At 38.6% G+C, this 16,199-nt stretch overlaps 4 protein-coding genes across 4 annotated transcripts; 2 read left to right on the top strand and 2 right to left on the bottom strand.

The window, feature by feature from the left end:
- Window positions 1-6,706: 6,706 nt before the first annotated feature.
- Window positions 6,707-8,435, top strand: LOC108047846 (cytochrome c1, heme protein, mitochondrial). The gene is made up of 2 exons (XM_017128209.2): window positions 6,707-6,819; window positions 7,243-8,435. The coding sequence occupies exon 2, from the start codon at window positions 7,366-7,368 to the stop codon at window positions 8,395-8,397; it is 1,032 nt and encodes a 343-aa protein (XP_016983698.1). The 5' UTR covers window positions 6,707-6,819; window positions 7,243-7,365; the 3' UTR covers window positions 8,398-8,435.
- A 120-nt stretch (window positions 8,436-8,555) lies between these two features.
- LOC108047926 (guanosine-3',5'-bis(diphosphate) 3'-pyrophosphohydrolase MESH1) lies at window positions 8,556-9,321 on the top strand. Its single transcript, XM_017128348.2, has 3 exons — window positions 8,556-8,688; window positions 8,759-9,103; window positions 9,165-9,321. Exons 1-3 carry the CDS (start codon window positions 8,611-8,613, stop codon window positions 9,279-9,281), a joined length of 540 nt encoding a protein of 179 aa, XP_016983837.1. The 5' UTR covers window positions 8,556-8,610; the 3' UTR covers window positions 9,282-9,321.
- Window positions 9,300-10,804, bottom strand: LOC108047925 (probable phosphoserine aminotransferase). The gene is made up of 3 exons (XM_017128347.1): window positions 10,686-10,804; window positions 9,745-10,421; window positions 9,300-9,688 (listed from the first exon to the last, which is right to left on the bottom strand). The coding sequence occupies exons 1-3, from the start codon at window positions 10,728-10,730 to the stop codon at window positions 9,316-9,318; spliced, it is 1,095 nt and encodes a 364-aa protein (XP_016983836.1). The 5' UTR covers window positions 10,731-10,804; the 3' UTR covers window positions 9,300-9,315.
- Window positions 10,805-12,321: 1,517 nt separating this feature from the next.
- Window positions 12,322-14,201, bottom strand: LOC108047851 (putative defense protein 3). Its single transcript, XM_017128214.2, has 2 exons — window positions 13,713-14,201; window positions 12,322-12,460 (listed from the first exon to the last, which is right to left on the bottom strand). The coding sequence occupies exons 1-2, from the start codon at window positions 14,144-14,146 to the stop codon at window positions 12,388-12,390; spliced, it is 507 nt and encodes a 168-aa protein (XP_016983703.1). The 5' UTR covers window positions 14,147-14,201; the 3' UTR covers window positions 12,322-12,387.
- Window positions 14,202-16,199: the final 1,998 nt, after the last annotated feature.

Genomic DNA, 16,199 nt, shown 5'->3' with positions numbered 1-16,199 from the left:
CTATTATCTAGTATCTAAGTTTAGTGTTAAAATATTAATTTTTATACAGTAATTTACTTTTTTTGCGGTCTGGTGGTCTTACGTGATCATAGTAATAAGTAATAAGGAATGAAAGTAGTTGTTTTAATAGGTCTAGTTGAACCAGTTTGTTTTTATTTCCTTTAAATATTATTTTTACAACTAATAATATTATAATTATTATTGTTAGCCCTCTACTTTAAAACATTTGGCCATTTTGTTGATGAACTTCTCTAATTTAAGTCCCACCTTTTAATCTTAAAGCCGTTTATCTGCTTTTGATAGATTAAAGAACATTATCTTGCTGATGACCAAGTAATTCACGAAGTGATCGTTAAGAGCCTTACACACAAGAATTATCTCTTAATATTAGTTTGCGCTAGTTTTCCAGATATTTTATTGATCGCTTAAGCCATTTTGCGGATCATGAGTCATAAATCTAACAAAAAATCGTCGGATTGATCTCTTTCAGCGCTGCAAACATTCTCTGCCCCTCCAGTTCGATGCCTCCACCATTTTCTATTTGTAGAATGTAACAATCATTGATGACTGTTTAATAGGCAAACATTTCGGAGTACTCGAGCTCCGTGGAGCATCGAGCTCCCTGGTACTTATTGACCACTTGAGGCCTTTCACCGCTGCCAGCTGGAGTTGGGACATTTCGCTGGCGATTCAGCTGGTTGTCCGGATGGATCATAAGCCCCAGCAGTACTATTAACCGAACTGCACCCGAAACCGAGATTCGACTTGGGGCTGACTTGGTTTCGTTTCGTTTCCAGAACATTAGGCCCAGGAACAACTCGCATTGCCTGCTGCTAAATTTCACTGTTTATTTCTTGTGCTCCGGCTGAAATTAAAAGACTATAAACAATCGTGAGAATGGCACTTGAACATGTTCAAAACTATAATGGCCTAAAACGAAATGTGCAAGAGAAGCCGCAACCGAAGCTTGGAGCGGAGAGGGGGTAACAAGAATGCACTGCGAGAAAATACGGAAAGATATAAAAGTTATTATCTAAGTGAAGTAATCATTATGTTACAAGCTTACAAACTGAGTTATACAAGTTCTAAGAGTATTTTATTTAATGAGTTCGTTGAATTAAGAACTAATTTGTAATTTGTAGATATTAATAAATAATGTTTAAAATTACAAGGAAGTGAAAATTGGATTTTACAAAAATGTTTTTCTTAAAATAGTTTTAAAACAATAAGTTTTTTAATAACTATTAATTTTTTAATTCATAATCATTATTTGCTTTTACTTTTGTAAAAGGTCAATATCAGGCTAAAATCGTTCTGAATCCAATCTCATATTCAATTTCTATAAAAAAACGGTTACTGTAGTTTGGTTTGTGGTTTAAGTCAGTGTTTCTATAAGTCAATTCAGATTTATTGGTCGTAAATATTGGAAATGCATTACACTCTATTCAATTACTCAAAATATGTTTTGTGTGTTTTCCTCAGAACTTTATGTTTGTTATGTATTATGTATATAATTAAAAAAAATGACCCCAGCGAGGGCATCATTTTGAGCTCTAAAAAAATCTATTTATTATTAGGATCGAGGTTTTTTTCACTATGTAGCACAGAGAGCACACAAAGCCAACAAACGGAGCGAGCCATGGACAAGCGGCTAAATGAACAGACAGTCAATCAACTTTTAGTAAAAAGCAACGGCCAAGACAACTACAGCAACAACAATGATGACTGGTAGTGTGCTGTGGTTGTGCGAGTATGACTGGGACTGTCGACTGTCGATGACGTTGGCTTCAAAGAGAAAAGCGCGGGCTCGGCTCAAGCGAAACGATCAAGAGCCGCGGATTGGTCGAAATGGTCGGGATTGGATCTGTACGATCGGTAAGATCGGTCTTGGCCAAGATGATTTAAGCAGAGCACTGAGAAAACTATTACGAAATGATCAAAGCATCAAAGCAGCTATAACAGAATCAAATCAGGCGAAGACGATGGCTTTAGCTATAGCGACCTGATCTTCTGGACCCCGAACGGCGATGGCTGTGCGCTATTGCGATCGTATCGTATCGGATTGGATCGGTTCGAGACTCGATTACAATAATTACAATCGGCTACGCGCGATTCACCAAATCACAGCAACAACAAATACAGTGTGGCCTGCATCTCACAGATATGGATGCAGATACTCAGGGGCGTTTCTTGATGTGGAATTTCAAATTTGAAGGGGTGTTTTTTGGCAAATTCGTTGGTAGCTTAAATGGATTATATGCTAAGCAGATTTTTAAAACAAAGTATTGACTAAACTTGGTTTCTTACATTTATTTAGCGCAAAAGTTAGGATGTGAACTACATTTTTTCAAGCCAAAAATGGTTACGCCCCTGCGGTTGCAGATATGTATATTTGTATGTCTTACAGATATGGGGGCAAACTACAGTATAATTTCATGAGTTTCAGAAGAGCTACATCAAAATATTAAATTTCTTACAAGAAGGCAGTTTATTGACATAGTACTTTCAATTATATCAACTTTTAAATAAATATTCCTGTGACTTGTGTTAAAATAAATTTGTTCTTAGTTTAACTATCGCATTAATCCAATAACTCTGTTATTCTGATCATAAAGTTTATTTTGGGAGGACTATAAAAATGTAAAGTTTTATAGTATAAACATGGTTCATCTTAAGGAGATATAGATTTTGAAGTCTGACTTGAAGGGGCTTCACTGTATTACGTGCATATAAACAATCTTTATAAGAAATTGAAGTCAAGAAGCAGAATTAAAACAAAACTCATCAACATCAACGGGCACTCACACGCAGAGCCATCAATTGACGCGACTGTGTGTGCAGTGTGTGTGTGGGGAGAGAAGAAAGGCAAGGAGGAAAAAAGAAGAGTCAAGAGGAGAATCGAGAGGAGACAGGGATCCATCTTCTAGGCTCCATTTGGCAAAGCGAATCGGGCAGAACGAGAAATTGAAAAGACTGTTACAACCTCATAATGAAGTTGGGCTCTCCTCTATCCCTCCCTTTCCCCCTTCTATCCATCAGCTATCTGTATCTTTCCCCTTGTCTTTTCTCTTGGTGACTGACGACTGCGAAAAAGTTTACAAAATCCCCAGCAAAACCGCATGCTATACAAAAACACACAATCACAATTGCCGCACACACAGATACACTTTGCACATACACTCTTACAAATCGTTATGTGATGTTGTTGTATATAAGGGGAGCATAGCTTTTTTTGTTTTTGCAAAATTGAGTGGTAAAAGGGCAGTGAGAATGAGAACCTGATAGATACGTAAGAGAAAGAGAGAGAGACTGGGAATTCCTCTCTTGCATGCGATTTTTTTGTACGCGTTCAACGGTAGCTGCGCACGCGTTAAAACGATCTTTCAGATACGTCATAAAATAAAGATGTTCATTATAAACAAAGAGTTTCGGGCACTGAATGCTATCTGTTGAATAATTTAATTTAATGAACTTTCCACAATGAAACAAGACTTGGTTACTGCTGCTTAAAAAGAGAACCACTTTTCTTGCTTGTGTTTTGCATATTTTAATATTGTAAATATGAGACTTAAAACTAATTTCAAACATTAACGTAACCTCTTTAACTAAATAAAAGATTAAATAAACACCTTTTTTTTTAACAAATTCTTCGATATATTTTCGGTTTTAGGATTTTGGTTTTTAGTTTATTTGTTAAATTTTTAGAAGACTAGTTGTTTTCTGTATTAATTCCTTTTTATCAACTTCCAAGTCCTTTTAAAGATTGTTTATTTTAGGAATAGATGTAAAAAACTACACATTACGAAAGTCTCCTCCAACCAAATTCGGTTCAATTTGGTTTGTAAGTCTTAAGTAAATTCCTAATTCGTTTTAGAGAGATTTATGTGACACCGCAGATATAAAGCATTTTGATTTAATTTACGTATGTTAACTTATTTTAATTAAAGTATACCTCGCTTAATCGTTTCCGTTTAGTAAATCTCAGTCAGGCTTTGACTTCCTCATGGTCTTTCGAGCGTTGACCAGCACTGCGGCAGATGCAACTGCATTCGAATTCACTTTTGGCCAAAAGGCGCAACTCACACAGATACTTTGGCCAAGACACACACACACCGATGCAGTGCCCCCGCACTGACACATACACAAATGCAGCACACACCTACGTGGGATCGGTGGCAAAGATGCAAGATGCACTCGCTTGCAACTGGCTTTTGGTCTATAATTCTTGTTTCTGGTTTTCGTGCTGCCAAGATAAGGAGTGGGACATGGCCAGCACAGCCTCTTCGTTATTACGATCCTCTGGCAACACGATCATCATCATCGTCATCATCATCATCTTTTCTGGGAGAAGAGGCCACAGGAAACTGCATCAGCATGGCGCTTTGTCTCCCAAAGGAAGCGGACCAGTAATATTTACATTTATTGCTAAATTATGCACACTTTTTTGTGCCGTATTCAGGTATTTTTATTTGCAGGCCCATCTTTTTCACGAATAATTATTCAGTTGATAAGTCATATCTCTTGCATTTTACATCTGATTAGAAAGATTGGCTTTGTATTCACCGCGACGTCAAAATATATTTTAAATATTTTTTGGTATACCTAAAACACTGATACTAACTTTTTAAAGCTTTTTTTTCAATAAAATAATATGTTTGATTTCGAATCAACGTCTTTTCTATTCTTAGATTATTTAAAAGCAAATAATATTGAAATAACCTTAACTTGGGATTATACTAAATGTAATATTTTGTGAAAGGCTTCTTTGGAAAAATTATATATAATCTATTACTATTTGTATTAAAAATATGTATTTATTTTTAATTATTTTCATGTCCAGACTTTTAACACTGCAGAAATTGAGCAATCATCGCCGGTTTGTTTTTTACTTAAAAATAAACAACGCCATTTATTAATGAGTTTGTAATTTGAATAAAATTCATGACGTGAGCCCATTTCTATGGGGTCGCAGCACAATCTCTGTGGTTTTCCACGGTGAAAAGCGTTGCGATTGCTACTAATGGCCAGAGATTTTCATGGAAAGTTGGTGCGGTTGGCTGTTGCTGCTTTTTCTGGCTTATGAAAATTTCACGCCAGTCGAAAAGAATTATTAATTGCGCAGCGGCAACGGGAACAACAACAAAAACAAAAACAAAACAACATTAGCCACCACCGCAGAAGACAACAACAACTAAAGCAACAGCAGCCGCACACAAATTTCAAAAGTGGGAATTATGCATCGCTGCGCAGAAGCAGAACTCTAAAAACGCACATAGGGAAAATCCGAGGGTATTCCATGTATATTTGTATCTGTGTGTGTGTGTATCTGTAAGCGCGTGTAAAATATGGTAAACATGGAAATACGTAATAACTAAAAAAAAAGCAGCAGCAACAGCAAACAGTGTAACAAAAAAGGGAAATATAAAATCAGGTACAAATTTTCACCAAAAAACAGAAAAAATGAGTTTACATCGCGGGCTCTGCTGACGTCGGCCGTTGCATTGTCATTATTGGTTGCCATGGGCGTAGAGAAGGGGATTCCCCATGTAAATGACAGCGAAATGTGGGTTTTTAAGAATAAATAATTTAACCACAAAAACGTCTACCTGCTAATCCATAACAATTCCCTTAGTAGCTTAATGTTACACAGATCTTTATTACATTAGTCAACTCTTAAGCACATACATAAGTTTAAATTTATTGGTATAAGCAAAAATAAATGTTTTTTTACATATGTTTTAAATGTAAAGATAAAGTTATTTTCAGTTAAGCTTGTTTAACTGAAATATATTATTCCAATTTCGACAAATTATACTTGTAGTTATAGACAATAGACAAATATAGTTACAGTTCATTTTTTTAGAATGTTGGATTCATTGCTCTTTTGGCAGGTGATGTAACCGACAAATAAACGACGATCAACTTATTCCTTAAAGTGATAGTAATTTAAATACTAAAAAGTTTCTTAAAAATATCACTTACAACTCTGAACAAAAAGATAGTTATGGATTTCAGATGATTTTTTTCTATTTTCTGTGTCCGTAAGCATTATAAATTCTGTAGATTTCCCTATAAATATAATTTGACTTTTAAGCGTTCTCTAATCCCCCTGAAATATTTCCAAGCTCACGACCATGTAACTTGGCTGTGGAAAAGCTGGCTTGGGCCTGACTTTGACGATTTCGTGGTCACACAGTGTGAAGAATGGCTAGGAAATATTGTATGCACCGTTGTTTGGTGGGCTGTTACAGATTTACAGATTACTGCGCCAGATAACAAATGAAAGTGCCCTGGCATTTGTTTTTTTCGTTTTTTTTTTCAGTTGCTCCGCTCGTTGGGCAGGAAAGAAACCCAGAAGGAGGCGATGGTTACAACAATAGAAAGAAAAACGTTGACTCAACCTTTTAGCTGAAAAGAATAACAGCAATTTGGGTGGGTTTTGGTTTACATATGCTTTATGGGGAAAGATCGTCGATAAGAATTATACTGATCTGGACTTAATGTGGAAGAAAGTCTGGTTTGAGATTTCCAGCTATCCCTATCCTTACCTTGTAATTCTAGGCAACTTACTTCTTAAGTGTTTGAAATTTATTATGGTAAGTGATTTATGTTTTTTCAATTATTAACGTAACATTCTTTAATAATAAATTATTTATAAATCGTATTAATTTTGTGCGATTTCGTTTTGCTTTTTCGTGCTTTGTAGAAAATGTCATTTAAAGACTTGTACACATTTCAATATATCCATAACATTTACATATTTCCTTCGAAATGATGATTTTTGGCCATCTAAGGACCAAGTCAACTGTTTTGTCCTAGGTGAGTACCGTTGTTTCTGGTGCCTTCTAGTTCTTAGTTGTAAATGCCTGTGACATGACTAATTGTATTTCAGCTTTACTTCCTGGTTTGTCTTTTTTTTCTTACAACTTTATTGAACTATAGCAATATGTTAGTGCACTTATTAAGATATGCCCATTAATATTAAGACATAGAGAGGCCAAACCATGCATTATACTTTATTCATTAACAATTGAAGCTTTCGTAAAAAAGTTATTTAAGAATTCAGAAATTTATGTTAAAACTAGTTTTTTTTATTGTTTTTAATTACTGTTTGCTTATACATAACAGAGGCTTGAATTAATTTTTTTTTAATAAAAAACGTGATTTTAAAAATAAGCCAAAGCTTGTTCTTTTATGATACTGCTCGGTTAGTTCTGATAATTGTGTTTGTTATTTTGCCAGAATATCCCCCACGTGGCGACAACCCTAGTGAATGAAGTTTTGCAACACTGCGTTGACATTTTGAAAAGGAAAGAGATTCTTGTCATTTTGAAAAAAAAAGTTTAGTGAAATATCCGATCGAATATGGCCAATAAATTCCGGAATTTGGGCGGCAAACTGTTCCAGCTGGCCAATGGCATCTTCAATGGGACTTCGGTGCGTCCGCGGATGAGTTTCCCGGGTCGCGCCTTTTCCGGCAGACATCCGAAGATGCTCGGGGCGTTGGGAGCTCTGACTGGAGCTGCGGGACTCTTGATATACGCCCTGGAGACCAGTGTGGACGCCTCCTCGGACTGCGTGCATCCGCCACATCAGCACTGGAACCACACTGGCCTGCTGTCCGCCTTGGACAAGGAGAGCGTGCGTCGAGGATACTTCGTGTACAAGGAGGTGTGTGCCTCGTGTCACTCCTTGCAGTACATGGCCTACCGCAATCTGGTTGGAGTCTGCATGACGGAGTCGGAGGCCAAGGCGGAGGCGGAGGCCATAACCGTGCGAGATGGCCCCAACGATGAGGGAGAGTTCTATGATCGTCCCGGCAAGCTATCGGATCATTTTCCCTCTCCCTATGCCAATGAGGAAGCCGCCCGTTCCGCGAACAATGGCTCCTATCCCCCGGATCTCAGCTATATTGTATCGGCTCGTAAGGGTGGCGAGGATTACGTGTTTGCCCTGCTCACAGGATATTGTGATCCTCCTGCCGGATTTGCTCTAAGGGATGGGCTGTACTTTAATCCGTATTTCTCAGGTGGAGCGATTGCCATGGCCAAAGCAGTTGATAATGAGGTGATTACCTTTGAAGATGCCAATGTGGCGCCCTCGGCTGCCCAGATCGCCAAGGATGTGTGCGTCTTCCTCAAATGGACATCGGAACCGGAGTCGGATGAGCGCCGTCTGCTGGTCATCAAGGTTACGCTCATTTCGGCCTTCTTAATCGGAATTTCTTACTACATCAAGCGTTTTAAGTGGTCCTCGCTGAAGTCTCGCAAGATCTTCTTCATCCCCGAAATGGAAGCCCAGGCCAAGAGAGAGGCGGAAAAGGCAGCTGAAGCCTTGACAAAGGCCAAGGAGCAGGAGTGCAACAAGTGCGAGAACAAGAACGAAAAGAAAGAATAATCTTGGTGTACCCTGAAATAAAGGCTTTTGAATTTAAACGTTTAGCGCGCTTTTGTTATCGATAGGTTGTTCAGGGCTACAGTAGCAGTGTTGTAAAAAAGCAACATGTGTTCTGTTAATGCCGGTCTGTTGTGGTGAAACAGCTGTTATGTTAAAGGAGTAACAAAAGTTGAAGTGGGAAAAAATAGTATTTATTTATTTAGCTTGATTGTAATGGCAACTTACCCCTCTCGGAAGTTTATGGAGTGCCTGCAGTATGCGGCTTTTAAACACCGCGAACAGCGACGCAAGGTAAGCTTAATTTATCCATGAAAAGTCCGAATTTTGGAGCTAACATAGTCCTGTTTTTCCATATTTTAAGGATCCTAAGGAAACTCCCTATGTGAATCATGTGATAAATGTGAGCACTATTCTATCCGTGGAGGCTTGCATCACAGATGAGGCGGTCCTAATGGCTGCCCTTCTTCACGATGTGGTCGAGGATACGGATGCAACTTTCGAGGATGTTGAGAATCTTTTTGGAGCGGATGTTTGCGGATTAGTCCGCGAGGTTACCGATGATAAGTCTCTGGAGAAACAAGAGCGTAAACGCCTACAAATAGCAAATGCGGCGAAAACAAGCTGCAGAGCAAAGCTAATAAAACTGGCCGACAAACTGGATAATCTGAGGGATCTGCAGGTCAACACCCCAACCGGATGGACAGAGGTGGATTGATATACTTTCCTCTTTAGAACTTCCTTTAAATCCTAACCACTTTCTTTGATAGGAACGTCGCGGGCAGTACTTCATTTGGGCCAAACAGGTGGTCGACAATCTGCGAGGCACCAATGCTAATCTGGAACTTAAACTGGATGAAATATTCCGCCAACGAGGACTCTTGTAAACTCATAACCCAATCCAATTACAAATGAACGTTCTCAGTTTTTATTGTTTTTGTAAAACGCCAGCATGAGATTGGCCAACTGCTGTGTCTCCGCCAGAGTAACCGCATTATAGAGGGATGCACGAATGCCGCCAACCGAGCGATGACCCTTCAACTGGATCATACCCTCCGCCTCGGCTTTGGCCAAGAACTCCTTCTCCAGCGCATCATCCCCGCTGGCACTGCCAATCCTAAAGGGCACATTCATCCGAGAACGCACATTTTCATCCAATGGGCAATAGAAGAACCCATTGGACTGGTCTATGGTATCGTAAATAAGCTTGGATTTGGCCGCGGACAGCTTGGCCATGCCAGCGACGCCGCCATTCCGCTTGATCCACTTGAAAACCAGGCCCATAACATAGATGCTGCAAATAAGAACATTTACCAAAGGGTTTCCAAAATAAGAAATTTATGAACCCACCCAAAAGTTGGCGGAGTATTCAGCAGCGAGCTGTTTTTATCCATCAGCTCAAAGTTCAGGATAGAGGGCGTGATCTTCAGATGTTTGCCTATCAAGTCCTCCCTGACAATGATCACTGTAGTGCCGGCTGGACCGATATTCTTCTGGGCTCCCGCATAGATCACGCCAAACTTGGAGACATCCACGGGGCGAGACAGGAAATTGGAGGACATATCAGCCACTAGTGGCACACCTGCTGGAACCTCGGGCACAAAGTCAAACTCCACACCCTCTACAGTCTCATTGTCACAATAGTAAACATATGAGGCCTTGGGATCCAGATTCCAAGTGTCCTGCGGTGGAACGGTTGTATATTTGGTCAGCTTGGGAAACACGGTGTTCACAGTGCCATACTGAGCCGCCTCTTTGGCCGCTTTAGAGGACCAGGAACCAGTGATTACATAATCAGCAGTACCAGTTAAGCCAATTAAATTCATAGCCACTGCTGCAAACTGTCCTGTGCCACCGCCTTGCATCAGCAGTATCTTGTAGTTGCTAGGGACACTCAGAAGTTCTCGAAGATCGTTGATGGCCGCCTCCTGGATTTTGGCATAGTTGCTGGAACGATGGGACATCTCCATCACCGAGATGCCACTGCCATTGCAGTTGAGAAGGTTGTCCTGGACTTCTTTCAGAACCTGTAAACATTATATGAGAGATTGTTAATATGGATAAATGTGGGTGAGAATATTGTAATTAAAACAGGTATAAATAACAATACGAAAATTTACAAAACCATTCTTGCATTTTGTATTGTTCCATTATTAGTTTTTCGGACAAAGTATGGCGAACCAGTCACAGTAATAACCTTCTATAACTAATTAATAACAATTTACTCTAATATTACAGACACGTCACGTGATAATGTAGAGTGTTACAGTAATCCCACTCATTTTACTGACCTCTTCGGGCAATTTGGCTGGACCGGCGGCGAAATTGATAACCATGTTGATGTTGTTAAGCGTCTGGGATCTGTGAACCTCTCCGGGAAGCCGCTAAATATTAACTAAAGTGTTGAGCAGCCAGTATATTCGCAATCGTTGATAAACGAGACGAAGGCAGCGGAAAGAACAGCAACAAGTCAATGGGTGCAATAAACAAAACGCGTGCGGAAAAACAGACTTAAACTCGCCCGACTGGACAACGAACTTGGTTTGCTCAGGGGCGGAATATCCATAAAGAGGGCATCTTACTTAAAACATACTGCCTCTGAAATGCGCTCCTGAACAATCAACGAAGCCAGACAAAGATAGGCGGTACGGCGAATTCAATCAAAACAAGTCGGCAAACCGCATGGCGAATTTATTCGCCTATGTATGTATATATTTATACATATATACAACGCACGAAAACAATATGCTCCCCATGCTCCCCTTTTACCCCTTTCCCCCATTTAGCGTGGGTTGCCATGCACTTTTCGATGGAATGACAATAACAACAGAACGACTGAATTGACGACCGAGTAAACAAGCTCCAAGCAAAGTATGTGAGTGCATTGTACAGTCAAGCCCCGTCATGTGCTACTACATTCTTTTATTATTTCACAGCTCAAGGGAGTATTTGTCTATACTTTACTTTGTTTATCGTGAAAGTAATTTGTATCTGGTGGGTGTATTTTGTTCTGTTTTGTAAAGTAAACAATATTTGAAAGCTTTATATCACAAAATCTTTTTAAGGTTTTTACATACTTTCAAATGAGAATTCTAAATATTAAAGGAAATGGTTTAAGATTGTCTTAAAGAAACGTTAGTTCCAAAGTTAGAACATGTTCCTTATTCATACATTATTTTATTCTTTCATTAATGTATTTATTTATATATGCTTATATATAATTATTTTTTTTATTTGCTTATAAAATTCAGGAACAAAATTATTTTAAATAATATCCCCAAATTTTCTCTAACAACTTTTCACAATTTAACTGTGAAACACCAAAGCCTCTACCGATCAAGACTTCCTCGAAAACTTTTATGATTTTCCATATCTGCAATTGATTCCTTATCCCCTCCATCCGATTAGAAGCGATTGTAAAAGGGCAATCAGAACTGCTTAGACCTATGTTACGAATTCTTATCTTGGCCTATGTTTTGGACAAATTCGGTGACCGTCTAATTACTTTATAACCGCCGCCGCCCTACACAGCCGGCATGAAAGGTGCTTAAAGTTTCCAATTTACTTGAACGCCCAAAACGAATTTCCAATGAGAAGCTGGGCAACGTGTCTGGAAACCCAAACGTACTCGGCTCGTGCGTTCAATTTTGCTCTAAGAGGAGGAGAATGTGGGTGTTACTGGGTGTTTGTGGGTGTTAGTAGGTGTTTGTGGGTGCTTGTGGGTATTACTGGGGTACTGGTACCGCTGGGCGGTGGGAACTGGTTCGCTTGTTCGGATGTGGGCTGGTCATTCATAAACGTTAAGCCAAAAAGTCAATAATTTTGCCCTGTAATGTTGATTGCACAGCTCAGTGGGGCGCTTTTGGCTCCAAGACGTCCGAATGGTATTCGAAAAATCTTCAAACAACAATTTCGTTTTGACTAATTAGGGTTTTTAAGATTTATTGCCTGGCGTTGGGTACAGCTGCCTTATAAATAAGTACATAATTTCTGTTATTGCGGCTCCGCCTGCACTTTGTTCACAATGTCGCTCCAAAAGGTTCCGTACTCCTGTAGCACAGTGCCCCTGCAACGGAAAAATGAAAATGTAAATTCCGCCATTCAGCAAGTCATGATTGTTTTTAATTTATACGACAAGATTGCATGCGATGTGTAGCTGCGGCTATAAATAGGTAATAATTGATGATTCGACAATTTCAGGAGAAGATTTAGAGATTTAGGTAACACTGGACTATAAATATAATGTATCTTATGCAGAGATAATTATAACTTAACTGAATTATTGAAATATATTAACCTAATATAAATCTTGTATAATTTCAATACAAACTATTAATTCTTAAAAGTGTTTAATAAAGTCGTTCTTTCTTTAAGAAAAATATTGATTTACATTCTGAATATAAAGTTTATCTACAATGTTTTCCTTAACTTTTCTTGTCTGTTGTTGATTAATTCCCATATTTGCATATTTGCGCTGGGTAAAATGATAAATGATACAAGTGTCCGAAGAGTAACTTCTGTTTGGTTAATTCACATTTGGCACTCCTTTATGTTGGCCAGTGTTAACTGCTGACAAAGTTGCTGCTGCCGTATAAAAAGCATTGACAACTTTTCTTCGGCTTTTTGACGTTGTCAGTGCGTGGCGTCTTTTGCCATTTGATGCCTTTTTTGTGGACGGATGATTGGGAGACTCTTTTCGCCTGCCTTTTTCCAAATAAATCAATTACATAATGTCTTTTGTGCGATTATCCGGCAAGTTTTTGTCGGCCTGACAATTATGTGCACATTACATTATGTGGGTCAACGTGGCGTATGATTAATGAATCCCTTCACGACCCACGATGATGGTGTTCTTCTACTGCCGCTTCTGATGATAATGATGATTGTTATTATGATGGTGACGGGCGATAGAAGACACGTACTGTATTAGTACGAAGTCAGTTTTGACAAAGTGTTTCATTGAAACCGCCAAAAATGGGTGTTAAACACCATTTTATTAAATTAACTTATTCTCGAAAATTGACCATGAGTCACATGACTTTAAGGCGGAACTGAATAAACTCTAACTATGTTAGCAGCTTAACATCTTGTATAACAGTAGGTGAGATTTTTCTTTTCATTTTTAAACGTAGTAGTATAATGTTTTTTTGCTTCGGCTTTATAGTTATGTTTAATTGGTTAAGTGGCCTTTCAAGTAGTGAATTTATTTGTAGCCTTTAAAAACACACTTCTTGTTTTATCCTCCTGTTTAAATTTGGCTTATGTTTGGCTTTTAATTACTCAGTATCATTAAGATACACCCTTAATTTCAGACTTACGTGAAGTAGACATTGCCCTTCTTATTCTGCGGGGCCTTCCAGATCAGCTTGGCGCCCAATTTGTCCCGATTGTCCGAATGCGTGATAGCCGAGCACTCCGGAATGGTCTTGGTATTCTCGCTCTGCACCCACTCCCCGATCCACTCGTTCGAGTTCGAATCCCGTGCCTGCAGGAAGAATCCCCGGAAGACGGTGCTCTGGTCCGAGTGCGGATATATCACAACCGATATCTGCTGACCGGGGTGATAAGTCTGGGTGTCGGCCACCACCTCGAAGGGATTGGAGTGAGCCGGTTGACTTCTGGCCTTGCCATGGTTCGGCTGGTTGGCTCTTTGCTTCACACACGTATCCGCTGGGGCCCCATCCGGAAAAGCAAGGGCGGTGCCTATCAGGAGTAGCAGCTTCAGGGATATCCAGATAAATTGATCCTTCATGACTGTAATTTAGATTTTCCTGATCGTGGGAAAATGCGCGCGCGCTCTCAGCTAATCTAACGGCAAAACTCGGCTCGCGGCCGCCATCGCCGGCCGTTTATAAAGCCACGCCGCAATGCCAAAAGCTCTGCAGCCGCCGAAGACATGGGCGGGCGGTCAAAACTGAGAGATAACAACAGTTGAGGGCGAAATAATAGCACCCTAAGGTGAAAAATAAATATGTTACCAAAAGTAAATTACTTGTTCTATAGTTAAGTTGTTCTATAGTATAGTTAAGTTCATTTAATTAATCTACAATCATTTTATTTTGTTTGTTTAAAACATATTGAAGGCAAATAAAAACGAATCGGCTTCTGGTTTTAGGTATACACATAAAATATTTTTGTGTTTGTTCGCTTTGGATAAACCATTACCTTAACACACAAACGTTTTGAAAAATTGTTTTTTTTCAATCAACTTTATTTTTTTTTGTAGTTTTATAGTAGTTTTTAAAATTATTTGTTATAAATTTTATGCAGGGCCTTGGCTTTAATCAATTTTTCATAGCAATGAAATCTACTTGCAAATAATTATTTTGTGTGTAAAATATAAAAAGAATTAATGAATGAAGAAGATAAATCATCGTCAGATGCTCAATGGCTTGTAGGTCGTAATTATTAATGATTTATATTGACTTATTAACGGTTAGCTCTGCAGCTATTAAACTCACCACAAACGTATTAAGCGCTCAGCTGGCTGCGGCCAACCAGTTTTTAATGATCAAAAAGCAAATAGCCAAAACATAGTTCCTTTCCTGCACAGTGATCCAAACTGGGTCACACATTAGTCCCTCCCCTGAGTCGCCGATTCGGATTCGGTGTTGAAGTCTCGGTTCCAAACTCTAGCTCTAAGTGCTCCATTGCGAAATTCTATGCTTCTAATCGCTGAAAATGTTGCCTGTATGGCTGTTTCGTCGTTTGTTTATTTTGCGCCTTTTCGGTGCATTTTTCAGCACGTTTTAATGTTTTAATTGACAGGCAGCAGCCGTTGGCGTTGATTTCGCTGAATTGAGTTAGTTTTGGTTGGGGTTTGGGGTCTGTTTTTGTTTCTGGGGGTTTTTCTTTTTCCTCCTTAGATTCCGCTGCGTTTCGCATTTCGCAGTTGCACGCAGCGGTTTCCTTTCTGGGCTCCGCCAACGCTGTCTCTCGCTGGAAAATGGTTTTCCTCCTTTTTTTATTCAATTTAGTTTTGGCTAGTCAGATATTTATTTAACAAGACAGAGGTAATATGTTGTAAGAATAATGAGAATATTATATTTGTAATTCCTTAACCGTACATATAATCTACATCAAAGTAATATAAATAAATTAGAAAATTACCCTTTCTAAAGAAAACAGCTTTAAAATAATAAATTTCATTTTTATTATTATCTGATTCAACCATTTATTTTATTACCATATTTAGATTTAATTTATTTTATCAAGGTAATGCTAAATTTAAATTTGTGTGCTCATTATGGGTCATCGATTGCTTTGCTCTAAATCTAATAACTGCACTAAAACGAAACGTTTATAATGATTTAGAACAAAAAAATATTTAATAAAGTGCCAATTAGTTTCCGCTAACTTTAATTAGCTTGTTTTAGTTCTGTTTGCCGCACATGTTCATGCTCTTCACACAGCCTTTCAAATGGCACAAAAAATTATATTTTGATAAATGTGAAAATAAAACAAAACCATTCCTTCCCAAAATACCATTTTATTGCTTGGATATTGCCACCGGACACACGCACACACACTTTAAGCAAACACAATTTAAAACTTGTTTCATTAATTAAAATGTTCGGTTAAATATTTAAATTGGAAATGCTAGAGTCAGCAACGTTTGTGTGCACAAAATTAAATTGTTTACTTTTTGCAAAATGTGTGCGCTCAAAAATGCGATAAATATAATTTTAGATTGCATATTGCCAAAACACACACAGTGCTGAACTTTACAATTGGGTATTGCCTCCTATTTGCATTTCTTGTTAGCCGCACTGCAAAAGGTCAGTTAACCCGGGGAGCTTAATCCA

Source organism: Drosophila rhopaloa, unplaced genomic scaffold (assembly GCF_018152115.1).
Source record: "Drosophila rhopaloa isolate 14029-0021.01 unplaced genomic scaffold, ASM1815211v1 contig_178, whole genome shotgun sequence".
Classification (NCBI taxonomy): domain Eukaryota; kingdom Metazoa; phylum Arthropoda; class Insecta; order Diptera; family Drosophilidae; genus Drosophila; species Drosophila rhopaloa.
This window is presented reverse-complemented; position numbering and strand designations above follow the sequence as displayed.

Coding starts and splice junctions, on each gene's coding strand:
- LOC108047846 (XM_017128209.2), top strand. CDS start 7,366: ATGGCCAATAAATTCCGGAATTTGGGCGGCAAACTGTTCCAGCTGGCC.
- LOC108047926 (XM_017128348.2), top strand. CDS start 8,611: ATGGCAACTTACCCCTCTCGGAAGTTTATGGAGTGCCTGCAGTATGCG. Junction 8,689..8,758: donor ACCGCGAACAGCGACGCAAG/GTAAGCTTAATT, acceptor CCATATTTTAAG/GATCCTAAGGAAACTCCCTA. Junction 9,104..9,164: donor CCCCAACCGGATGGACAGAG/GTGGATTGATAT, acceptor TTTCTTTGATAG/GAACGTCGCGGGCAGTACTT.
- LOC108047925 (XM_017128347.1), bottom strand. CDS start 10,730: ATGGTTATCAATTTCGCCGCCGGTCCAGCCAAATTGCCCGAAGAG. Junction 10,422..10,685: donor CAGCCAAATTGCCCGAAGAG/GTCAGTAAAATG, acceptor TAATGTTTACAG/GTTCTGAAAGAAGTCCAGGA. Junction 9,689..9,744: donor AATACTCCGCCAACTTTTGG/GTGGGTTCATAA, acceptor TCTTATTTGCAG/CATCTATGTTATGGGCCTGG.
- LOC108047851 (XM_017128214.2), bottom strand. CDS start 14,146: ATGAAGGATCAATTTATCTGGATATCCCTGAAGCTGCTACTCCTGATA. Junction 12,461..13,712: donor AAGGGCAATGTCTACTTCAC/GTAAGTCTGAAA, acceptor TTTCCGTTGCAG/GGGCACTGTGCTACAGGAGT.